The 26,623-nt window shown below is 35.9% G+C and overlaps 1 protein-coding gene across 1 annotated transcript in view; it reads right to left on the reverse strand.

The window, feature by feature from the left end:
* Positions 1–5,234: 5,234 nt before the first annotated feature.
* Positions 5,235–26,623, reverse strand: part of CARF (calcium responsive transcription factor) — a 75,362-nt gene continuing 53,973 nt past the window's right edge. The window contains 6 exon segments of the mRNA XM_006861973.1: positions 5,235–5,409; positions 5,412–5,495; positions 9,523–9,892; positions 11,033–11,163; positions 18,458–18,521; positions 20,584–20,746. Of these exon segments, the coding sequence (XP_006862035.1) occupies positions 5,378–5,409; positions 5,412–5,495; positions 9,523–9,892; positions 11,033–11,163; positions 18,458–18,521; positions 20,584–20,746 (844 nt within the window). The 3' untranslated portion in view covers positions 5,235–5,377.

The following is a 26,623-nucleotide window of genomic DNA, read 5'->3' on the forward strand; positions in this document are numbered from 1 at the left end:
CTGCCAACACTGTTGATACTCTGCAAAAATTTCGTTTTGAGGTGTTAAAGCATCCCCCCCGCCTAGTGCTGATATTGTTTCATTGGACTTTCACCTCTTTGGTCTCCTAAAAGCAGCCCTTCGAGGACGAAGATTCACCTCTGATGAAGAGGTAGCCAGCTTGCAGTTAAGACGAAAACATTTTTAAATAAGTGAATACAAAAGCTTGTTGACAGATGGACAAAGTGTATTGAAAACCAAGGAGATTATGTAGAAAAATGAGGTATTTGTCTTTTCTGAAAGTTTATTAAAATAAATTCTATAGCCAGAATATGGATAATTTTTGATTCACCCTTATAAAGTGGGGTACTAGAATATATGGAGGGATGAATATGCTCATTATCTTGATTGTACTGATGGTTTCAATGTATATAAATATGCCCAAAATTACTAAATTATACACTTTAAATATGTTCAGTTTGTTCTGTTAATTGTACCTCTATGAAGATGTTTAAAAATAAAAACCCTTCCTGTATGTGACACCTATCCTGTCCTCTGGCTTTCACATTCTTTTTTAACTTGTCATCTGTCCATTTATTGAAGCTGTCATAGCCAAGAACTCATAAACAAATCAAATCACAAATAGCAAAAACCTACATTAGTTAACATTCCCCCTTAACATGTTGACATTTTTACTAAATTAGTTATTTTTGCATTTCCATCTTATATGCCATGACATTCCATATAAATTGCATTATTACTTTATAGGCCACACAACATTCAAATGTTTATATGAACTGCCTGTTTTCCTTGATCTCTGGCTTTCACCTTCTTATACCATATTACATCATCAAAGGTCTTCCTTATTAACCCATACAATTAATTTTATGTATGAATCATTTTAGCATCAACAAATAGTTTTTAGTTTTATAAATTTCTATTTCATTCCTGAAGTTTTAAGAATCCAGCAGGCAATGAATGCTTGTATTACTTAACAAAAGAATTCATAGCTAACACATATGTGGCAAAGTATACAAGTCTCTATCATTATTACTAAGTTAATTAAATAGAATTACAGGTGTTTAGACATCAAAACGATACACCATTTATGATGCTTAAACTCTAAACCAGCTGATAGGCAAGAGCCAGGGTAGTTACCTTTATGAAGCGACTAAGATTTTCTATGGGCCAGAAAAATAATCAGAGTGGAATAACGCAATGAAGCAAAGAAAGAAAAAATTAACTATGACTCCTTTAAAAATCACATAATCTGTAATTACTCCCAAATATAAAGCTGTACTTGAAGATATCATATTGTCAAAATGTGGAAAAAGAATTACTTGTACTTTATACAAAAGAATTACTATGCATTGTTTTTAAATGTTGATGGTTGGCTGTGTTGCTGATAGTAAATGTATATATGCATGTTGCTGTTGTTGTTAAGTGTAGTGGAGTCGGACTGACTCATAGCAACCCTGTATAGGGTTTCCGAGGAGCAGCTAGTGAGTTTGAACTGCTGTCCTTGTGGCTCAAACCAATCTTGTGGTTCAAACCGACCCTGTGGTCCAGTGCATTATCCTACAGTGCCACACCAGGACTCTCAACTAATTTACTGGTTGTTGTTTTATTAAGTACTGTGGAGTTGGTTCTGACTCATAGCAGCTTCTAAATCTTTGCAGGAGCAGAAAGTCTTACCTTTCTCCCAGAGAGCAGCTGGCAGGCTTGAGCCATGGACCTTATGGTTCACAGTCCAGTACTTGTTGTATAGAGCCACCATACTCCCTTAATTTACTGATATTATTGTTGTTGTTATGTGCCATCGAGTCAGTTCTGACCCATAGCGTCCTATTTAGGGTTTCTGAGGAACAGCTGGTGAGCTTGAACCGCTGACCTTACAGTTCAAACCTACTATTGCAGTCCAGTGCATTAACCCACAGTACCATATCAGGTCTTAATTTACTGATAGTTATGATTAAAAATTATCAAGTTCCAAACCGAACAAAATTCTCAGGTTTCTTTTTTTAAAATCTCAGACATTCAAGTGCTTATTCAGCATCTTCAAGATGAATAAAATTAACCCAGAAATGTATAAAAAATGAAACCAAACAAGATTAAGAAAAAAATTACACAGAATTTTTATTGAAAAAAAAAATTATAACAAGGACACTATACATTAAATTACAATATATATACACACATTTTAAACCTCTTTTTAAACCTTTTACAAATTAAACATTCTTCCTTTACCCACATGATTAAGTATGTATTTTGACAACATATAAAGAAAAATGAAATACAAGCTGTTGGGCCTTAAATTAGAAACTCCACTGAAGGCCCATATTCCAAAACCTATACTTTCTATTGCTTTGTGCCTTTTAGGAAACATTCCTCTCTTTTAAAAGTATACTAACTACTTACACAGAAAATTGCTATTCAGGGAAAAACCCACCATGGCTGTATTTATCTATAATTTACTGCAGTACATATCAAGTTCACATGGAGGCTTGGAACATGAAGATGCAAGCTCAGCTGTAATTGTGAACTTCTGCATATTTTGAATGTCCAACTCACTATTACAGATATTACACCTTGTAATATAAGACACACAAAAGTATATGTCATACTTTGCTGTAGAGCTGGTAGGAGAATGCCAAAATACAGATACTGGAAAGTTTATGCACAGTATTTAATAACCTGTGTATTTAAAAAACAAACATTAAAAATATGTAAACATAGTTTTCAAAAAGTGATGCACCTTTACATACGTTCTGACTGAACATGCATTTCGGAGGACAAATGAATTTTTAAAAACTCATTTAGATAACATTTTTAAAGCGCTACTCATTGAAATACTTACATGAAAATATTGACAGTTCCAGTTTCTACCTAAAAACCAAAAGAGTATACAATTAGGGATTTAAACCTTCCTTCATAGTCTTGTTTTTTTCTTTTGTTTTCTGTTTGGTTGTGGGAAGAATGAACTGTCACTTTCCATTTTCATGATTAAAAACAAAAAAAAAGTATCAGAAGAGTCATTAACCTGGAGTGAGGTGTGAAAAATATTTCTTAGCTATATTTTATCCTTGATCAAGTGACAAAGTCTGGATTTTATGACATCTCTCATCATCACAGGTTACTTACTAGGGTTTGCAACTTAACAAGCATTTCTCCTCAGTAACTCAACATCAAAAAAGAATGGAAGGTCTCCAAAGAATAGGTGTATATTATAAATGGTTAACAATAAACAATTACTATTACTGAAAAGTAAAGATCTATTATTTTAAATCTTGAATAGATTTTCATAAAAACTACAAATAAAGCATGGAAAAAATATTATCAATCACTCATCTATAAATTCATTTGGTCTTATTAAAAAAAAAAAGAAGTCACACAGACTAAGAAATCTGAGTTTGAGGCAACTAAGATAAATTTAAGTCTGAGGTAACTAAGAGATGTGTTTAACTTAGAACAGCACAGTCAGATTTGGCAGTCAGTCATTATAATGTCTAAAACAAATATTTTCAATCCTTAGGAAAAAGAAAAGCAATTTTTATTTAAAAATAATATATGTAACTGAATATTGTTGTTGTTGTTATGTTCCGTCGAATCGGTTCCAATCTATTGCAACCCTGAGGGTTGCTGAGGAGTGGCTAATGAGCTTAAACCACCAACCTTGTGGTTCAAACGACTTTGCAGTCCAGTGCACTAACTCACAGCACCACACCAGGACTACATATTAGTTTATATTAAATAAGGCATAAACTTTATACTAAACAGGGTAAAAATCAGAAGAGAAAATAATTTTAGGATTCTACCCACTTCTAGGAGTCCTGGTGTGGCGCTGTGGGTTAATGCGCCAGACTGCAAAGCTTTTTGAACTGCAAAGTCGGCAGTTCAAGCTCACCAGCTGCTCCTCGGAAAACCTATACAGGGTCGCTATGGGTCAGAACCGACTCAATGGCACTTAACAACAACAACCCACTTCTAATATGAGGGTGCTTTAAATTTAGTTACACTTCATGTATCTGAAATAAAAATGAATTAATAATGGAAGCCTGAATTTATAAAAGTGAAAATTGACTAAATTTTAAGTATTAAGGTTAAATTTCATATTTTATTTTTATGCATGCTTTAAAATTAAATATTAATATATAGTTGAAATTCTTTGAAAAAAAAACAAACAATCACTAATGATCTCTGGGAGAAAAAAGGCTTTAAGCTGATTTTTTTTTTCTTTTTGGCATACACATACAAAATAAAAAATATATTTTCATTTAAATGTCCAAAGGGCACATTCTGCAAGTCTTCCAGAAAAACATGTTTATAATGAATTTACTCACTAGTACTAAACATATTCACTTAATAAGCAAAGATAGCAGATCAGACATTAAAGTTTCCAAAATACAGTGAACTAAAATACAGTGAACTAAAATACTATATATCCTAAATATATAGTGAATTCAGTAAGAACTCTGGCACAGAAAAATACAAATACAATTGAAATGTTTTTCTATCAGAGTGAAATCTTCAATATAAAATAAGAAACAGAACAAAAACTCCTTTGATGCCATCAAGAAGTCCCCAAATTATCTGCAAATGCCAGGAGACTCTATTATTCTTATAATTACTGTCTTAATAACTGTATCTTACTACTCGTAAGAAGTGTTTAACTAACAGTACAAATTCGTGCTACATATATGTATTTCTGTTGCTTATCTGATTAATTCAAGTTAAAAATTCTCAGTACTTACCAAGATGTTTAAAATTCTATTAGATGGACTGTTGGTATACTATTAGTTAATAGTTGTAAGTATAAAAAGTATAAGGAAAGAAGCTAAAATGCAACTACACAGTTTCCAAAGATATGACTGTTGGGCTTAATGTTATAATATCTATTGTTGATCTTCCCAAATGAAACATACGACACCTATAAATTTTCTCTCACCTACCTGCCAATTAAGAATTTCTTCACAACTTTATAGAGGGAATATGTTCAATTATGATTTTTTTAAAAAAATTAATGATTCACACACACGAACATACACTCACACACAGGTGTGTTGATGGTGTTTTTTTGCTGTTATTTAAACATCAAAATTTTGTATTCCCAGGAGATGAGTAAGATAACTGTTTGTCTTCAGACTACATCACTAAGGATAAACTGACTATCTACTGAAATACTGGCCTTATTAGACAAACAGAAAGCGTCATAATTATACAAAGTAAGAGTAAAATGTCTTTTTAAATTAGGTAAATTTCAAATCAAAGCTGTTCACAGACAGTCTTCAGTCCATTTATCACACCGTCCTGAAGAATGACAATACTTTTACAATATTCACCTTCTTTTCTAAGACATCAGAAGTCACCAGAGCTGTAAATTCTGAAAAGCTTCAGTTATTTATGTGGCAGATAATTTCTTACAGTCTAAATTTTTTTTGCTTCCACAGACAATGCTGGTTCTTTGGGTTCTTGCTTAACTTGACTCACAGAAATGGTACCTTCTGTAGTTTCTTCAACTTTAAAACCAAACATAAAAGAAAAGCCCTAGATTAACATATTTTGTAACACTGGAATCTCTAGAATTATATGAACTTAGAAGCAAAGCACAAAACAGTAGTTTGAAAAAAGTCATTTAGAAAAGCAGTTGATGTATTTGAGTACCTAATGTTTCTGATATCTAAGCAGTCATTTATATTAAATTAATTCAGTTTGATTCTAGTAATTAAAAAAGAACAAAGAAAATCATAGTTTTTTTTTTTCTAAAGATATTATGACCAAAAGCAGCCTGTAACTTGATAAAGTTATAAGGAATATCATACATTTAAATTTAATCATAGTTAAAATATATTTAAATAAAATCAGGATGCTTCTGATTAATCTAGAAATTATTTGTTTTGCTGTTTGCAGGAATATGTATCATAAATTCATGATGCATTACCATGTCCATGTGGTACCCATAGACAGTTACATATCAAGGAAAAATTTCCTTCCCTTAAGGAACTTGACTGTATAAGTACCTTGGGGTAGGGGGGAAGAAATTTACTGACTTAGCTGTCTGAGCTGTTACTTGCTCTTTGAAAGCATTTCATAATATTATTACCATTCTGATTTCACAGTACTTACGACCAAATTAATCTAAATGGGGCATACCAGCACTATTATTATAAACTGGCAAGTGAAATGCCTAATATTAAATCTTCATTTTTCTCAGGAATATCCATTTTTCAGCTGCTATAGAGGACAGAGATAATGCGGTCCTATTTGCTCAGCAAAGTGTGTTGAACATACACCTAATGTTTGTAACATAAGGGTATGATGGATTTAATTCCATCCATAGAGAATTAGTAAGGAGCTCTGGTAGCATAGTGGTTACAAGTTGGGCTGCCAACCTCAAGATCAACAGTTCAAAACTACCAGCGGTTCTGCGGGAGAAAGATGAGAAATTCTGCTCCCATAAAGATTAACAGCCTCAGAAACCCTGTGCAGGGTCGCTATGAGTCGGAACCAACTCCACGGTACTTAACAACAACAACATAAAGAACCAGTAAAGGCTGTATTTGAGTGATCCTAAGGTTTATATCCAATTTGAGTATCCCTTCAGATAATGATGTAATTTGATAAATCATGGAAGTCTGAGTTCAAAGATAGCCTCCTTTAAAGCAATTTGGCTTAGTTAGAGTTCCCAAAAATACCTTGGTACAGCAAATAGGGCAGCAGTATATCAGAATGGAAAGAAGTTTTAGAGATAGACAGATCTGGCTTTAAATCCCTTCTCTGTCGCTGACGAGATGCAAGCTTTATATAATTACTTAACTCCTTGGAGCCTTGGTTTCACCATGTAGTATGGGGAAGTTATTGTAAAGATCACACCTATCACAGGGAGTTATTGTAAGGATCAATTCACATACATTCCTTCTTTCTCTCCTCTCTCCTACTAACTTTCTCAGAGGTCCAAAGCTGGTAGAAAATTGTAATAGCCCTCTGAACAAATTTTCTTTAAAGTAATGTTCCCAGTTGTCTGGACACAAGATGGCTGAGAAGGCAGATATGCTGAGTAGATCCTCTGTAACAAAGACATGGGAGATGAAGTGATACAGGTGGTAATTCTGGGCCTTGAGTTTCAGAGGATGGGACAGAGAGGTGGACTGAGTACTGACTAGAAGAGGAAATATAACAAGAGCAGTGAAAGAGAAGTAAAATGCTGGCCTGGAGCAGTGTGGCCATCTTGAGCTTTGGCTAGCGGCTGTGGCCTGTTGATAAAGTGGCCAAAGACACAGGATGTGAATGGAAACTGGTGATAAAGCAGGGATCCAATTCAGTCAATAGGCATACCACCCCCACATTTGAAGGCGCATGAACCCATCATGAACTATGCCACACAAACAGTGAACAGAGAACTGTGTTCACACTTCCAGTCTCAGGAGACAGGTGGTAAGTGCCTGAGAACATACTAACATACAATCACCAATTAAATATAAATATGACACCAAAGTGTCTCAGATAAAAGACAATTTCACCTTAAACACACACACAGAACAAAACAGAGTGCCTCAAACAAGTGACCAAAATAGAGTAAAGAAGTATAATTAATCAGAAATGATACCAAAACTACGATAAGGAATTTAAAATAAAAATATCTACGTACTTTCAATAGATTGAGAGAATAATTGATAAAATTGCAGATGAAATAAAAGAAAACACAGACAAAACTTTAGAAGAATTCAGGAAAACACTGTAAGAATAAATTGACAAAATAAATGAAAAATTGGAAACCATACAAAAAACAATTAAAAGAAAGGCTTGGCAACCTACTTCCCCAAAATCTGCCATTGAAAACTCTAAGGAGCAAATTCCACAGAACTGGTTTTAGAATTAGCTGTGATGAGAAAGGGAAGGAAAAAAATCATGCTAGGAAACAACAACAAAAAACCTATTTAAAATATTGATGTGCCAAAATTTTAATTTAGATATGTTATTATTAAAATTTCACTTGTTAAATAAAAAACAATCAGAAAGCTAGAAGATTAATACTAAGACTCCAGAAATAAATAATACATTGAAAGAGCAAAGAAGTAGAACTGAGTCAATGGATGGCCGAATTAGTGAGTTTGAAGACAAATCTCTAAATATTCATTGCTGGAGGAACAATCAGAAAAAGAAAAGAAAACAAAGAATCCGAAGAAAGCCTAAGATTTATGTGGGATATTATCAAGAGGAATAACCTACATATGTGTGCTTGAAGAAAAATTTCCTGAAATCATTAAAGACAAGAAGATATGCATCCAAAAAGTTGAACAAAATCCAAACAGGATAGACCCCCAAAAGAAAATCACTAAGACATATTATAATCACACTTTTCAAAAACAAAGACAAGAAAGAATCTTGAGAGCACTTCAGAAAAAGCAAAAAGTTACCTACAAAAGAGAACTAGTAAGACTAAGCTCTGATTCCTTAGCAGAAACCATTCAGACAAGAAAACAGTGTGATGATATATATAAAACTCTGAAGGAAAAAAAAAATTGCCAACCAAGAATCATAAACCCAGCAAAATTGTCCATATAATATGACAGTGAGATTAGGACATTTCCAGATAAACAGAAATTAAAAGAATTTGTAAAAACCAGATCAACCTTACAAAAATTACTAGAGAGAGTTCTTTAGACAAAGACCCAACAATAGCAGACTACAACCTGAGATTAACATGTATGATAATGTCACTCAGAACTCAACTCAGATACAGAAGTATTCCAAGTGACTCTTTTCTAAAAGGAGTTGTCTCAGTATTCCTTACCCCAAATAATGATGACTGAATAACCGGAAATAACTCCATATGTTTCAATAATAACTTCTAACAGTATTTTTGTTCTTCAAAGCCAAATTACAAATCTTTTCCCACAAAAGTACCCATCAAAAACTAGTTGTGTGTAAAAGAAATGACATGATCAGGTCAAGTAGTAGTTAACAGAGTTTGTTACTATGCTGACGAGATTGGTTACAAAGTAAAAATACAAGGTCTTGAATTAAACCCAAATATCCAAGTTTTATTAATTCCCTTTCAAATTTCATAGAACTCAGTAGTAAGTCTGTAACTCAAAATATTTCTTTAAATCTTTATACCTGCATGCTTCATTCTAGTTTTCTTCATTCAAGTATATCTGTATACTTGAACGAAGAAATATACAAATAACATTTTTTCCATAATAATCTTGGCACTAAAATAATTTTTCTTTTCTTTTACCATTTTTTTTATGTATTCTAAAATGACCTTTTTGATTTCACATCACCAAAGATTTTTGAAGGACAACCAGGTAAATAAAGGATGAATATTTCTAATGGGATTAAATAGTTAGAAATAAGGAAAAGAAAAAACTAAGTCTAAGTTATTAAACACATGCAAATGCAAACATTTCCTCCCTCCTCTAATTTTAATTAATTTATATATTATAAACCCATCAGGAAGAAATTATAGATTTTCTGTGGTGTGATGATAATTCATAAAGTTAGAACAAATTTTTTAAATGACATAAACTGATTTTAACTTACTAAGAGTGGGATGGCCGTCTATAATCCGTATTGGAATGGTCTGCACATCTCCCAACAGAATCTGAGAAACACTTCCTTCCAGATTTTCTGTATCATCAACATCCCCAACTTCCACAAGCTGATCCATTGGAATTAGATTCTGATCTGGTCCTGGAGGGCTGCCCATGGCAGAGGCAGTATGATTGTTTTGGGTTAGGCATGTGTCTGTTTGAAGGCTATGACTCTGACCAAGCAGTAGAGAATTATTATTCATTACAGTACTTCCTAATGAATCCAGAAGTCTTGAAGGACTGGAGGAGAGGTGGTTATTTACTGGTATCAGAGTCGCTGATTCATCAGAAGAGGTGAATCTTGGTTGTAACTGCAAACCCTTTTAAACAAAAAGGGTTTTATAAAAATGCTTAAATACACTATGTACAATATTCTCTTAGGATATATTATTATTTCGACACAAAACTGAAACAAATAAAATATTACGAGAATAAAAACAAAAACCAAACATGCTGCCATCCTGTTTATATATGCTGTTAACACATAATGACCCTGTATGACAGAGTACGACTGCCATAAATGGTTTCCAAAGGTAAAACTGTTAATAGAAACAGATGGCTATATTTTTCTCCTATGGAGTGGCTGGTGGGTTAGAACTGTAGACCTTTTGGTTAGCAGCTGAGTGCTTAACCACTGCACTACCAGGATTAATTCACAGGAGTATAACCTATTGCCATAGAGTCAATTCTAACTCAAAGTGACCCTGTAAAAGTATATTGTTGTTGTTACGTGCCATCAATTAGGTTCTGACTCATAAAGATCCTATATAGGGTTTCTGAGGAGTGGGTATTAAGTTTGAACTACTGACACTGTGGTTCAAACTGACCTTGCAGTCCAGTGCTTATCCTACAGCATCACACCAGAATTTATGCTGTTGTTGTTAATTGCTTTAGAATCGATTCTGACTCACAGTGACCCTGTATAGGGTTTCCAAGGAGCAGCTGGTGAGTTTGAGCCACTGACCTTGTGGTTCAAACTGACCTTGCGCTCTGGTGCTTTATCCCACAGTGCTAGTTACTAGCAAATATTAAGTAAGAGAAATGCGAACCAAAAAAAAAAAAAGGCAGTACAACAAAAAATTTTATAGCATTCACTGTCAATCTTAAGCCTTTTCAAAATATACTGTTTGAATTATCTTCTTGAATCAAGACACAAAGAGGTGAGGAAATGAATAATGAAAACATCTTTGATCATTATTTTCTAAAAATCCCTAGGAGAAGAAAAGCCAAACCCACTGCCATCGAGTCAGTTCTGATTTATAGCCACTCTGAGGCTATAAATCTTTACAAGAACAGAAAGTCATACCTTTCTCCTGCACGGCAGAAGCTGGTAGGTTTGAACTGCCAACATTGAGGTTAGCAGTCCAGTGCTTATCCTACACCACCACCAGGGCTCTTCTAGGAAAAGGGTGAGATTAAGAAAGAAAGAGAAGGGACCCAAATTAAGCTATTACACCTACCTGCAGTTGGGCAAATATTTTAGGCTGAAATGAGGAAAGTGAGGAGAGTAAATGGGCTGGCTCTGGAGACAAAGAACTTCTTGTCTGATTTGCTTCCACTTTGGCAGCAATTGATTCTCCTGGTGAATTTCCTAAATTATATAAAAAATAAACTGTTAAAACTGAATAATATCTATTAACTTCTAAGATACTACCCTTAATCACAAATTTTATCAATATTAAAATGGGAAATATGGTCAAAGGTATGTATAGGACAGACACCATTTAGTCCACTACTAAGTCCAGGACTTGGTAGAACATCTAAATCACTGAGAGAACTTTATAAATTCCTAGGTTCAACCTCGTTTTGATTTTGTAAATCTAGGATCAGATCTAGAAAACTTTTTTCCTTAAAAGACAATATATAATCTGTATAGATATACACAGTCCTGATGTGGCACTGCAGGTGAATGCGCTGGACTGCAAGGTTGATTTGAATCACAAGGTCGGTGGTTCAAGCTCACCAGCCACTCCTAGGGCTCAGAATTGATTCGATGGCACTTAACAACAACAACAGTATATCTGTAACTGAACTAGCATATTCTCTACTTTATGATGCTAAACTATACACAAATTTCTCCAGATGGCTGAAAGATAGAGTTTTTCAATTATAAATGTAATTGATCTTATGTAGACATAGCATGTCTGGGATAAAATAGGTATTAAATACCAAGTCAGTACTAAATTTAACTTTTTCCAGAACAAATAAATAAAAATAAAGACTTATCTTTATTAAATCTTCATTATTTAAAATATAATTGTTCTTAGGGGTACTTGAATCATTCTCATGTAATTCTTATACAGGACCCAAATATGTTGCTAATGTGTCAAGTTAGTTCTAACACATAGTGACCCTCTATAGGGTCCCCAAGGGATGACTGATGGGTTTGAATCACTGAGTTTGCAGTTAGCAGTGCAGTGTTTATCCAGGACTCCTACCAAAATATAGTCATCTATTTAAGTCCATAGAAAATCATTTATTTTTGGTTTATAGTGATGGATAAAGAACACTGATTAATGGTAGGGTTGCACAGCTGACTAATGTAATTTGTTAGTAAGTTGTTATTGTTGTTAAGTGCTGTCAAGTCAGTTCCGACCCATAGCGACCCTGTATAGGGTTTCCAAGGAACAGCTGGTGAGCTTGAACCACCGACCTTGAAGTTCAAACAGTTTTGCAGTATGGTGTATTAACCCACAACGCCACACCAGAACTCAAAAAGTTAAACTGGTAAAAGTTGTGTGATAGATATATTTACAATAATAATAGCAACAAAAAAGAGTTGCTGCTGAGTTTACTTATGTATGACCAAACACCTTATGGGATTTGGTTCCTTGGTTTGGAGGTTTAGAGTCATAGTTTCATGGGACATCCCAGTTAATTGACCTAATAGTGTACATAGTCCTTCTGTTCTACCTTCTATTTCATTGAGTAATGCCTGAGGTCTTAAAAGATTGCAAGCAGCCATCCAAGTTACAATAATTGGTTTCTATTTGTCTAGAACAACAGAGGAAGACAGAGAGTCAAGAATAGGAGGAAGACATGGAATGTGTGGGCTAACTGCCCATATGAACAACTGCCTCCTTTGCCATGAGACCAGAATTGGATGGTGCCTGGCTACCACTACTGAACGTTTTGATCAGTTAACTCTATAGAAAAGTCCTAAGCAAAGGGGTAAAATAAAGGACAGAACTTCAAATTTTCTGAAGCCATGGAGGCTGGAACAACCTCTGAAGCTACTGCTTTGAGATAATCTTTAAACTTTCAACCAAAAAAAATCATGTCAAGCCTCAAAACCAAACAATAGCTAGTAAAAAAAATGTCTGTCTTAAGTATTGAGTTCTTTTGAGATCTATTTATGGGAAGAAATTGATACCAGACCCCCATTGAGATAATTCTGACTCATACTGACACTATATAGGGTTTCCAAGGCTGTGAATCTTTATGGGACAAAAAAAATCTCATCTTTCTCTTGAAGAGTAGCTTCTGATGGATTTGAAGTGCCTACCTTGTGGTTAGCAGGACAATGCTTATCCTACAGACCCACCAAGGCGCCTTTGAAATTGACAACAGCAGCTCAAAATATCAGAGAAAAATTGAGGGGGCAGTAAGTTTATGTAAATGAGAGAGAAACAACTCAGAAAAGGAGAGTGAAAAATAGTTGCACAACTCCAAGAATGTCATCAATGACACTGAATTGTATATGCAAAAATCTTTGAACTGGATATGTTCTGTTGTGTATGTTCTCAACAACAACAATAAAAATAAATTATATATTTTAAAAAATCAACAAAAACTTACTGTTTCCACAGTAAATGAGTAAGTTTTAAAATGGCACTAGTGTCAGACAAGGGTCTGGCTTTACTGTGTGATCTTCATTCAATATATTGTTTAACTCAGTTTCTAAACTTCACTTTTCACATCTATAAAAACAGGATAATAAGAGGATTTCCTCAAAGGATCTCTGGGAGAATTAAACAAGACTCACATTTCTTGGCTTCTTCATTACTAATAAATGTCATTTTAACTTCACTATTATGCAGTTGCCCACTGTGGTCATACCCCAGATTATTCTCTCTCTAAAATCTCTAAATTGAACAACCTATTCTCTGATCACAACTACTTATTCTTTTTTTTTTTTAATGTTTTTATTGTGAATTGAGTGAAAGTTAACAGGGGAAATCATCAGCTTTACATTCAACAAATCATACAACTTGCTTCATAACAATGATTATAATCCTCTCCATGTACCATCAGTTAACAGTATTTCTCTCTATTCATTTTAGCTCTTTTTTTTTTTAAACACTCAGGTGTATATAATAATTTACACCACCAAAGAGCACAGTCTGCCAGTGTGCCTTCTGGCTGCTAGCTCTCAGTCCCTCTCTTCCCATGAATCTAGAGTCCTCAGCTGTTCCCTCTCTCCATGTCCCCATCTCTGCCCCCATGTCTGGTGTCGCTGCTTCTCTGGATAAGGTCCCACATTCCACTTGTGCTCTTCTCCCTTGATGGTCCCTTGATGGTCTGGACTGTAAAATTAACTATTCCCCCATTTTTGTTACAAAACTTCTACCTTTACAATTGTGACAGTCGCAATTAGTCATGATAACAATTACTCACTATTGAATTATAAGACTCTTACCCCCATCTCTTTTTACTAGACCCATCTGTTGTTGTTGTTGTTATGTGCTGTGGAGTTGGTTCCGACTCGCAGCAACCCTGTACAGGGTTTCCGAGGCTATAAATTTTTATGGGAGCAGAAAGCCTCATCTTTCTCCTGCGGAACAGCTGGTAGTTTCGAACTGCTGACTGTGAGATTAGCAGCCCGATTTGTAACCACTATGCTATCAGAGCTCCTTAGACCCATCTAGACAAGATGAAAACTATTCAGTGGGGACTCTATCTTATCTTCCCTTAAACACTCTTAAACTCCCTCTTGAAACCTTGTAAGCCAATCACTTCATGCCTTTATTACAGCCTCATTTTAGGGAACCGACGTCTAAGTTGTCCACCCCTATCTACCCTGTGTACAGAGGGGATAGCATTGATACTTGATGTGAAGATTCCCTTCCCTCTCTGTTGGTATTTAGAACTACTACCTCCATGAGTATAGGTCAAGTTCATCAAATTGTAGCAATTTACCCTTGTTTCCTTTATAAAATTTATTTTATTTTATCTTCCTCTGGTCGAGTTCTGATTATCAAGCCATTGAGGCTAGGTCAAATGGGTACTATCTGCAAGTTTGGGTGTTCTTGTGCATCTCCCCTCACTTCATAGCAGCTGGATGCTTCACTCTCACCCTCTAGCCCTCTGTGGCTATGTCCTTGTCCATGGGCTCAGGGGTCCCCAGGTCTCACCACACTTTGGACCAACCAGTCCTTCCTTTTCTCTCTCTCATCTCCAGATCAATGGAAGTCCATAGAACATGTCAAACTCAGCCCATTTCTTCATTGCTGCCTTTCCCCCTCTTCCACTCACCAGTAGACCACGTGGTTGTCAGCAAGCTTATATGCCTGCTCATATGATTCCTTGAGTTTCAGTCTTAAAGGAGGGTTTGTCCTGAGGGAACTTCATTGCTTGCCTTGATGGCTTCCCGGCGAACAACTTGCTTATTCTTATTGTAGCCAGTCATAATGTCATTTTTGTTTTGGGTTTTTCCTGATGATCTTTCTTTGAAGATGTATCTTCTGTCACTCTAGCTGTTCCAGGCTGGTCAGCTTTTCCTTTCTAGTGAGAATGTCCCATCTCAGAAGGTTCTGGATGGGGCTCTGGATTCCACCTAAGGTCCAAAACACTCCAAAGGCTCTGCAAGAGGCCTATTTCACTGGCAAGTTCTAGAACCCCATTTAAGTATTCCAATCAGTTACAGGCTGAAGATGGGCTTACAAGCTTTTTGTAATGTTTTCCAACATTCCTTTCTATCCCACTCAAGTGTCTATTTTACAACAGTAGGCAAGCCACTTACTTATTCTTTCAGAGATATTTTTCAGGTACTTGACTACAATTGTTCTTCAACATAATATGAATCTCCAATTCACTGATATGTCAATCTCCTTTATATAAATATGGCACTTCTAATGGTGTGGCACTGCTGGTTAATGAGCTGGATTGCAAAGTCAGTTTGAACCACATGGTCGGCATTTCAAGCTCACCACACACTCTTTGGAAGCCCTATAGACATCACTTAACAACAACTTGACATCACTTAACAACAACAATCATTGCCTTTGTAACTCCAATCAAAGACTGGGTTTTTGTTGGTATTGTTATAAGTGTTGTTGAGTTGGTTCCGAATCATAGTGACCCCGTATAGGGTTTCTAAGGAGCATCTAATGGGTTTGAACCACTGAACTTGAGGTTAGCAGTCCAGTGCTTATCTTACAGCACCACTCCAGGACTCCAAAATGACTGGGTAGGATTGTAGAAATGTAAGGTGCTTGGGTCCACTAAGAGGATTAGATAACTTTCTAATTATACAACTAAGGTATACAGCACCCTAAACACTGGGATTGGTCTGTTTTGTCTTCCTGCTATCTGCTAGGTTTAAAATGAGTCTTCTCAGAGGCAGAGAAGAGGATCTCACTACCATCAAGAAAGAATAGTGAGGCGTAAAGTGCATCCAATGAACTCAGGATCCCTTTGCTAAACTTCCTTGATCTAGGAGACAGAGTTGTGTTACAGAGATGGAGACAGTGAGACGTCATGGCAGAGAAACAGAGGTAGCTGAACTAAGAGCATGAGATGGACCTGTGGGTTTCCCAGGCCATAGAGTAAGAAAGCTGAATGTCTTCAGGTAGGAGGCTAGCTAGTAGAATAGGTTGCCTCTGGGCACTTAATTGAGGCAGCTAAATTTTCATGATCCACAGAGCTACGGCTTCAGGCAGAAGCTTACTGGTGTAGTGGAGTAAACACTTTATTAGGCATTTACTGGCAGACTTAAAAAAACCCTCTCTAACACTTGTCAGATCAGGACAGAGGGAAAGGGACAGAGAAAGGTTGAGGGAATGGGCTGATCTGATTGAAGAAATGTATCCTCAGTGTTTCCAATCCTGAATTGTAACCAGTTATTTCTCAAATCAATCCCACAACTTTGAGTGTTGTCTGTAAGTTCTGTGTGACCATTGCAATGAATTAACGAAAATAACACAGAAGTAGAGTACAGTGGGAGGGACAGTTGGTGTCAAAGTTGGTGAAAGGGTTTAAAGGTGGAGGCATGTTTAAGCTCTGCGTCACAGGAGTCTGCCTGGGTTGATGCTGATGGTGATTCTCTCTCCTCCCCTATTGTTAAGTTAGAGGAGGTCAGATGCCAAATGACACACTTAAAGAGATGTTTTGTAGGAGATCTGCCCAATGCAACAGATTGCTTGATTTCTTGACAGCTGCTTCCATGTGCATTGATTGTGGATCCAAGTAAAATGAAATCCTTAACAACTTCCAGACAGTGTGTTATAATATGGTGGTTAACCTGTTGCTGTGATGTTGGAAGCTATGCCACTAGTACTGAACATAACAGCAGGGTCACCCATGGTGGACAGGTTTCAATAGAGTTTCCAGACTAAGACAGAGTAGGACCTGGTGATCTACTTGCAAAAAAAATTAGCCACTGGAAACATAAATTGCCATGGTATGCTTCATAATAGTAATTAACTAGAAAATATTTATTTAATGTGTTTTTGCTTACTAAACTTAAGTTTGATGAAATAAGAAAATTACCAGTTATTTTCTACGCCCAGAATTCAATACAGTGAGTAAAATGTGTAGAATAAGTGAATTATAAGCATGAATAAGTGGAAGAATAAAGAAACAACTGTACTTTATTTGTATATGCTAGGAACTAAGTAAACTATTTGAATAAAATACAATGCTTGCTCCTGATGAGCTCAAAACATTATGGAAGATTTTAATGTTGTTTTTAAGTGCCATCAAGTTAATTTCAACTCTTAGCGGGAGCGGCTGGTGAATTTGAATTGCCCACCTTTGGGTTTAAACAGACCTTGCAGTCCTGAACTTATTCTCCAGTGTACATAGAACTATACAACATTTATCAGGTAAATGCAAACAGATGAGAATGAACACAAAAAGTAAAAATTTATACTGGGGATGAAGTTAGAGAGCACTTAAAGCCAAAGAGATTGCTGACTGAATAGTGGTCCAGCAGTGAAGGAGAAAAAACATTTCCAGAAGAGAGAAATGAAAAAGGGTTGAAATAAGCCTAGAATATTGAGAAAGAAATAAGAATAGATGAGAAAAGGTAGACCATATGAAACAGATGATAATTTCCAGATCAGGGTATCTAAAATTGATTACTATTGGAATAAGTTTGACTTCCTAGTTCATTTTGCTAGACAAAATTTCAGTCACAAAGAAGTATAAAAGTTGATTACAGAAGGAAATGTAAATACCTGGAAATATTTTCATAAACCCTAAAATAATTGCTGTTGCCTCTTTGAACCATGGTTTTCCCATCTATAATATTTCATTGATAGTGATGGTGGTTTTGTGCTGTCCTGTTGGTTCCAACTCACAGTGATCCTCTATAGGGTTTCTGAGGCTATAAATCTTTAAGGGAGCAGAAAGACTCTTCTTTCTGCCTTGGAGCGCCTGGTAGATTTAAACTGTTGACCTTGCCCAGTTTGTAACCCACTAATCTACCAGGCTCCTTATAATATTTAATTAGAAAATATAGTACCTTAAGTTATAGTGTGATGTTATAGGACTGCTAACTTAAAAGTTGGTAGTTTAAACCCACCAGCCACTCTTTGGACACTCTATAAGGGGTTGACATGAGTTGGAACTGACTCAAAGTACTTTACAACAACAACAACAAGTTCCTTCCAGTTTCAACACATCTTTGATTTTACATTTTAAATATAATCAAGAAAACCTACCTTCTGCAAATGTAACTGTCACAGTCTCTCTGAGAATATTCCCATTGTCTGTAGTCCATTGAAGCTGAAATGGGAATGTATATTTCAGTAAATATAATAAAGCATTTATAGTAATATATTTTCAAACATCAATACAACTATACTTTATTCCATTATAGTAATAACTACATTTTCTTTTATAATTACTGTCTTCATTTATTCACATTTTCATAGCACAAGTATATTTACTATTCAAATATACCTGATTACCAAGCTTGGAAAGAAAGTATTTGGAAAGCAAGTTTAGGTAACAGGGAACAACGCTAACAAAATATGTTTTAGTTCTTAGTTGAATTCTTCATAGTGAATAATTGTTTGGAAAGCAAGGAATAGTAGTATCTCTGGCTTAAAAAAAAAAAATCTGAATCCATTCAGTTACAGAGTTTAAAAAGTAAACGTTTAGAGACCAAAGGATACTGTTACTGAGATTTTAATTCCATAATAACTGCAAGTATTGTAATTAGTACTTTCTAGTGGCACTGTGGGTTAATGTGCCAGACTGCAAAGCCATTTGAACTGCAAGGTCGGTGGTTCAAGCTCACCAGCTGCTCCTTGGAAACCCTATACAGGGTCGCTATGGGTCGGAATCGACTCAACGGATCTTAACAACAACAAAAACAGTTAACTATAGTTATGTTTGGGATAGGTAAAATTTTCATAGAAGTAACAAATATTCAGGAGAAAACATTATCACAGTGTGAGGCTATACTGAAATCCATATGGAAGCAACATTGTCACTTTATTTACTCAAGTCTGAGCTATTGTACTTAAAATTTGCTCATGTATTTAAAAGAAGTGCATGAATGTATTTAGGGGGAAATATACAAAGTATGTACTCAATGAATGTCTGTAAAAATTTTTTTTACAAAACAGTATTTTTTGCAGGGACTCCTGGTGTGTCGCTGTAGTATCAGTGCTGGACAGCGAACCACGAAGTCAGCAGTTCAAATCCACCAACTGCTCCTTGGAATTCCTATATAGGGTTGCAATGAGTTGGAACCGACTCAACACCACTTAACAACAAGAACATGTTTCCTTTAAAAGGAAGTTTACTGTTTTTATTAGAGTCAGAGTTAAAAGTGCACTGATTTTTCTTCTTGTGAGAGTTGCTGTGCAGTGAATTATTTGATGTCTGCTGTAACTACAGTCTTTGTAATCTGCCACTTTTTCCCTGATGGGTCTGAATAAGAGAAGGTAGGAGAAGGTGCTGACAGGAGTATATGATTCAGCTGTGAGTAGTTAAAAGGTTAACTGGATTATAAAAACCTGGAACGCTAATGTGTATTAAATGAGCCATCTCAGAAGCAGATACAGGGGACCTCACAACCATCAAAGAAGAGCCAGGAGCGGAGCATGTCCTTTGGACTTTGAGATCCCTATACACTACACTTCCTTGACCCAGGGACAGAAAGCTGCAATAAAGAGGGGGCAAAGAAACAGCAGCAGCAGAACCAAACCAGAGTACAAGACAGTGCAGTGAACTTCCCAGTCCATGAATCAAATATAGCTGAGTGGTTTTGGGCAGGAGACTTGCTTGCAGAGTGGGATGCCTCTACGCACTTCATTGCGTAAGTTAGGTTTGCTGTCCCACAGAGCTAGAGCTGAGTGCCTTCAAGCTGAGGCTTATGGTGGAGTGGTGTGTCCTGTGGGCATTTATCAGCAGCCCTATAAGAGCTATGCAACACGGCCCAGGCAGAGAGAGGCCTGCCTGTGGGCATGGCTGAGGAGAGGGTATCCTGACTGGCACAACTGTGCCCTGAACATTTCTGACCCTGAATTGTAACCGGTTAACTTCCCTAATAAACCCCATAACTGTGAGTATGGCCATTGCAATGAATTCTTGAACCCAACTGGATAGAGATGGCTGTGGGAGGAGTGGCTGATGCCACTTATTTATTTTTTTTGCAGAGTAATAAGAAAATTTAATCTGAGAACCCCTAGCTTTTATGTTTTAATAAAGATATATCATTTTTTTCTTATATCACAGTTTTTACAGATGGTCTAGCAGCAACCATTCCTATTAAGCCATATGTTACTAGAAGCTAAGAACCATTTTTACAAAAAAAGGAATTATACTGTAATCATACCGTTGCTGGAATAATCTCTGAGCTATATACCATATCTCCACTTCTCAAGGATTTCTGTACCTCATGGATGTGATTTTTTATATCATTTACAGTTGGAAAAAAAGATAAATTATGTCTTTCAGGTATTTCATCAGGTCTGAACAATTCTCTTTCTACAAATTTTCTGTGGAGAATATAAAATATTAACATAACCATATAGCAATGTATTTTAAAACCCAAAGAGAAAAAGACTCTCTTTTAGAATACATACCTGTGAAATACAGTTTATAACTCTAAAAGTAATTTATATTTGTCCACTTTAAATTTTTACATACATTAAATCATATAACTCATGCAGATTAAAGAAATATTTTCATTGATTAAACATCTGTATATTTTAGAGTGAGATTTGACATTTTTATTAATATAAAAGAACAATTATTTTTAATTTGAATATAATTTTTTTAAACTTCTGACTGTGAACTAATGAAGATTTACAGATAAGATCATCAGTCTTACATCTGACGAATCACACACAATAATGTTTTGAATGCTTACTGTATAGGTACTGTATTAAGTAATTCACATCAATTATCTCCTTTGATACATACTGTAATCCTATAAGGTAGGTAAAACTTCATTCTTATTTTACAATGAGGAAACTGAGTACTGAAGAAGTTAAATAACTTGCCCAGACATATACCCAACTAGTAAGAAAGAGAGCTTATAATATACTATGTTCAAAAAGAATAAATTAGTAATTATATAAAATATGATGTGCTTGATTTTAACAAGTAGAAAAAAACCAAAAGTACTTAAAAGAAACAATATAGTTTATCATATATATACTTTGTACATTACATTCAGTAGACTAAATTATAGAGCTACTATACCTCTGTTCTTAAGACTTAGGTGTACGAAATTTTGGGGGACTTTACTAAATTTTGGCTCTGTTCAAACAATGCTCCTATGGAAATAAATATACAATGTCTAAGAAGGCTGCTAAACAGTCAAGTCAGGTATTAAATAATAATTCTAGTAAGTTCTCATTTTGTTATTCAGCTCATACTACAAAATGATCAATAGGAAGAAAGTCAAGTATCAGAAATTGTGATGAAGAACATGGGCTGTAGTGTTAGAGCAACAGTTCAGGAGTGTTGCTGAAGTCTGTAATTTAATGAATGAGTCTTCATTTTCTCATCTGTAAAATGGGGACACAGATATCAACTTCACAGAGCTGTTATAAGATTAAACAGAATCATGCATGTAAAGCACTTAGCATGGTGCCTGGCATACATAGTAAATGCCTCTGCCTTCTCATAATCATAATATAATCAGTGAAATAAAATTTCAGCAAACAGCACTATGATTTCTTTTGTTGTAATAAGATTTAATTACATTTCAAATTGCTTGAAATAAGTACAAACCTACTTTGGCCTAGGTTTAAAAAAAATCTTTGGTTCTTACGCAGACTCACAACATGTACACTTGACAACAAAGATACGAGAGACAAACTGAAACAAACACAGATGAAAATTCAGGAACCCTGAATTTCAAAGGAAAGGTTAGAGAAGTGGACTGAGTGCTTGCTTTAAGGAGAAACTGAGCAGTGATGGTGAGAGGGGGAGAATGACTAATGAATGGCCAGCTAGAAACTTTGTGAGCAGTTTTGGCAACAGAGGTTTATCTGGTAGAGCAGATTCACAAGAGGCTATGGGGAAGCTGCTATTCTTTCTTTCCCCCAAGCTCGCCTGGTGACCACAGCTCCCACACTCCTCCATCCCCAGCACAGACCTATTCTCCAGGAGTCAGATGCTACATTGTTGGGAGTCATGCTAGTGGGAGGTAAGGGCCAGCTGTGTCACTTTTCTGCCTGAATTCAGGCAGGCTTTGCTCCAGACGTACAAAACATGCAGAGCCACCACACCAGCATTTAACCAATTACCCTGTCACCAGCTCCCCTGTGGTCCTGACAGACACTGAAATAAGCTCCATTAAAGGCCACCATGAAGTACTTCCAGATTGAGTGCCCTGAATATAGACAACACTGAGGCTATAATAGGAACTCCATCTAGGGCCTGGAACTCTGCTGTCACATCCCTTCCACACCTACCTTGTAAGGTCCTTGGCTTGCAGGAGCCCCACAGTTTTCTCCTCTCCAGGTCCAAAAGCTGCACTGTTTTTTGTATTGGTTTTTTTTTTTTTTCTTTCCTTTTGTAGTTTGTTTTTGTTTGTTTATTCTTTCTCTTCCTCCTTTTCACATTCCCGTGAATTTTATTTTCTATCTCTGCTTTTGTTTTCTCTTCTTTTTTCCTATTTTTCATTTCCCCTCTTTTAATTCCTTTCCCCCTTTGGGTTTTTTCTTTTTACTACTCTCTACTCTCTTTTTCTTTTAATCTTAAAATGTTCCCTCTCTCTAGTTTTCTAATTTGTTGTTGTTTTTTAATTTCTTCCTTTTATCTTTTTTCTTATTTATTCTCTTTCATAGCTCTATTTTCTTGTCCCTCTTTTGTCTTTATAGCTATTATATTCTTTTGTATGGTTGCTGCCTACTTTTATTTTTCTCTCTTTTTTGCTGGTTCCTTGTTTGTTTATTCTGTTTTGTTTTCTTGAATGTGTATGGGGGGAACACAGAGGCGGTGTTTCTCATTCCTACCTGTCAGGAGACAGCAACCATGCCTATACAGCCCAGCCACAACTACAACGCCACCCACTGGGCAAGATCCAGTACCATCTCCTACATCACCTGATCAAGAACACCAGTCAAACCCACCCTAAATTGTGTATGAATGGTAAACAAGAATGGTGTACATGCTCCATTCTTTAACTACATCCAAAGGACACATATGGTGAGAACCGAAGAACACATCAACAATGAATCATCAGTTAAATATAAGTATGGCAACCCCACAATACCCTAAAGACAAGACAATTTTAACTCACACAATGAAACAAGATAGAATGGTTCAAACAAATGATCAAGATGTAGAGCCAGAAAATGTTTCTGAGGAAGAAAAGGTAATGGACCTAACTGAAAAAGAATTCAAAAGAGTGATATTTGGGTACCTTCAAAGGACAGACAGAAAGATAGAAGAAAGGAAGGAGAACACAGAATCTTTGAAGAATTCAGGAAAACACTACAAGAACAAACGACAAAATAAATGCAAAATTTGAAGCAATACAAAACCTGTGATTAGAAATCTAGAAGATTAATTCTAAGATTTCAGAAATGGACAATATATTGAAAGTGCAGAGGAGTATTTCTGACACAATGGAAGTCTGAATTAGTGAGCTTGAGGATAAGTCTCTGAATACTAACACACTAGAAGAATAACCAAAAAAGTGATAAAATCCAAAGACAGCCTAAGGGACACCATGAGGAGGAACAACTTATGGGTGATTAGAATTCCAGAACAGGAAGAGACAATAAAAAGCACAGAGAAAATTGACAAAGAATTGTTGGAAGAAAACTTCCCTAACATTATGAAAGATGAGACGATCCGCATACAAGAAGCTGAAAGAACCCAAACAAACCCCAAAGAAAATCACTATGCATGGAGGAGACTGTAATCATTGCAATGAAATGATGAATGTAAAACCGATGTTCTCCTATGTAAACTATCACTCAATCACAATAAAAACTTAAAAAAATCAAGCAATCTATTGCATTAGATAAATCTGCTGCACAAGACCTCTTTACAGTGTTCATAAGCAAAGATATCAATTTGAGGACTAAAGTATGCCTGACCCAAGCCTTGGTATTTTCAACAGCCTCATATATATGCAGGTGTAAGTTGGACAATGGATAAGGAAAACTGTAGAAGAACTGATGCATTTGAGTATGGTGTTGGAGAAGAATACTAAAAGTATCATGGGCTTCCAAAAGAACAAACAAATCTGTGTTAGAAGTATAGTCAGATTGCTACTTAGAAGCCAGAATGGCAAGGCTCTGTTTCTCATACTTGGGACATATTATCAGGAGGGACCAGACGCTGGAGAAGGAAACTTTGCTTGGTAAAGTAGAGGCTTGGTGAAAAAGAGGAAGAACTCCAACTAGATGAATTGACACTGTGGCAGCAGCAATGGGCTCAAGCATAACAACTGTGAGGATAGTGCAGGATCAGGCAGTGTTCCTTTCTGTTGTGCATAGGATCCTCATGAGTAGGAGCTGACTCCAAAGCACCTAACAACAACTAGGTTCTTATCCCCGGTCCTGATTTCTCTGCTGGACTTATGGTCTGCTATCATGTCTACACCTGACTGATAAGTATCCATGGTCTACTAGGTCCTGTATGATCACATGAGTCTAAACCAATGTTTCTTATAAATGGATAAATGACCACTGATGAAGAAAATTAGCAGAGTATTTAATAAATTAATACGATAAGGAACATGCAAATGTGTGCATAGCAGAAGCTTTCTGCCCTCTATCCACATGTCCTCATTCCTACCTGAGGTCAGCCGCAGATAGACCTCATATACCCAACGAGCATTCTCTAGCCATGGAACCTGCTTGCTTGTTAACAAGTTTACAGACAGCCCAGCAGCAACCTTCAACCAGTGGGGGTAGGAGTTGGTAGATCAATACCCCTGATGCCTCAATCAAGAGACAATCTTGAAGCATGTTCCACAAAGTCTCCTAGAGGGTCCCTAGTGAGTTTGGGTCTCTTACTAATATATCCTTTTATGGATTTATCTCCTTTCCTGTCTTACCTCCCCAATCTCTGTTTCTTGAGATCACCTCCTAAACCATATTCTTGTCTTATTTTCAAGATCTTGTCGCAGGATCTAGTTTTGGTGAACTCAAACTGAGACAGCATGAATGAATGGATAAAAAAAGAAAATCACTAAAGCATACAATCAAACTTTCCAAAACCAAAGACAAGGAAGGAATCCTGAGAACAAGCTCAGGAAAAAATGAAAAGTTACCTACAAAGGAGAACCAGTAAAATTAAGCTCTAATTTCTCACCAGAAGCCATGCAGGCAAGGCAGTGAGACTGCATACATAAAACTCTGTACCTCAAATATGACAGCAAAGTTAGGACATTTCCTGATAAACATAATTAATTTGTAATTGCCAGACCAACTTTATAAAAAATGTTAAAGGGTGTTCTGTAGACTGAGAACCAACAGTAGCAAATATTACCATACATGACCACACCACCCAGAATTCAATCCAGATATAGATGTATTTAAAGTAAAACAAATTTACAAGTCTGAAAATAGGGAACCAGAGACATCAAATTATTATAAAGTCAACCATAAAGCAAAAAAGAGGGAACAGTGTCAATACAGAACTTTCAAATGACAAACAAGCAGATTTTAAGATAAAACAGACTGTTTTAAACAGGGGAAAAAAATTAAGAAATCACAGGTTAACTTCAAAGAAAATTAATACACCTGCATATTAAAATAAAAGTGGAAAATCAGAAAGATTTTATAAACATGAACACAACAAAAATGAAAAGAAAACCCACACACAAAAAATTAACTCAGTGCAGAAAATTACGTGGACCAGAAATACCACAAAAAACACACAAAACAACCAGAAACACCACAAAAAAACACACAAAGCAAAGTATGACAGCAATCAATTTATACCTATAGATAATTACACATAAATGGACTAAATGCACCAGTGAAGAGAAACAGCAAATTGGATAAGAAAACAGGATCTTTCAGTATGCTGTCTACAAAAGACAATGGTTAGACAGACTTTGCTGCATACACACAATGTAATACTACACAATGTTGAAGAACAACGATGAATCTACAAAATACCTCACAAAATGGATGAACCTGGAGGAAATTATGTTGAGTAAAATTAGTCAGTCACAAAAGGACAAATTTTGTAGGAGACCAATGTTGTAAAAAGTTTTTTTTTTAAAAAAAGGTTTTCTTGATAAAAAACAATCTATATAAAAAATGTAGAGGACAATAAATGCTGGCAGGGATGTGGCGAGACTGGGACACTCCTGCATTGCTGGTGGGACTGCAAAATGGTCCAACCTCTCTGGAAAGCAATATGGCATTTCCTCAGAAGGTTGAAAATAGAAATAC

Source organism: Chrysochloris asiatica, unplaced genomic scaffold, assembly GCF_000296735.1.
Source record: "Chrysochloris asiatica unplaced genomic scaffold, ChrAsi1.0 scaffold00045, whole genome shotgun sequence".
Classification (NCBI taxonomy): domain Eukaryota; kingdom Metazoa; phylum Chordata; class Mammalia; order Afrosoricida; family Chrysochloridae; genus Chrysochloris; species Chrysochloris asiatica.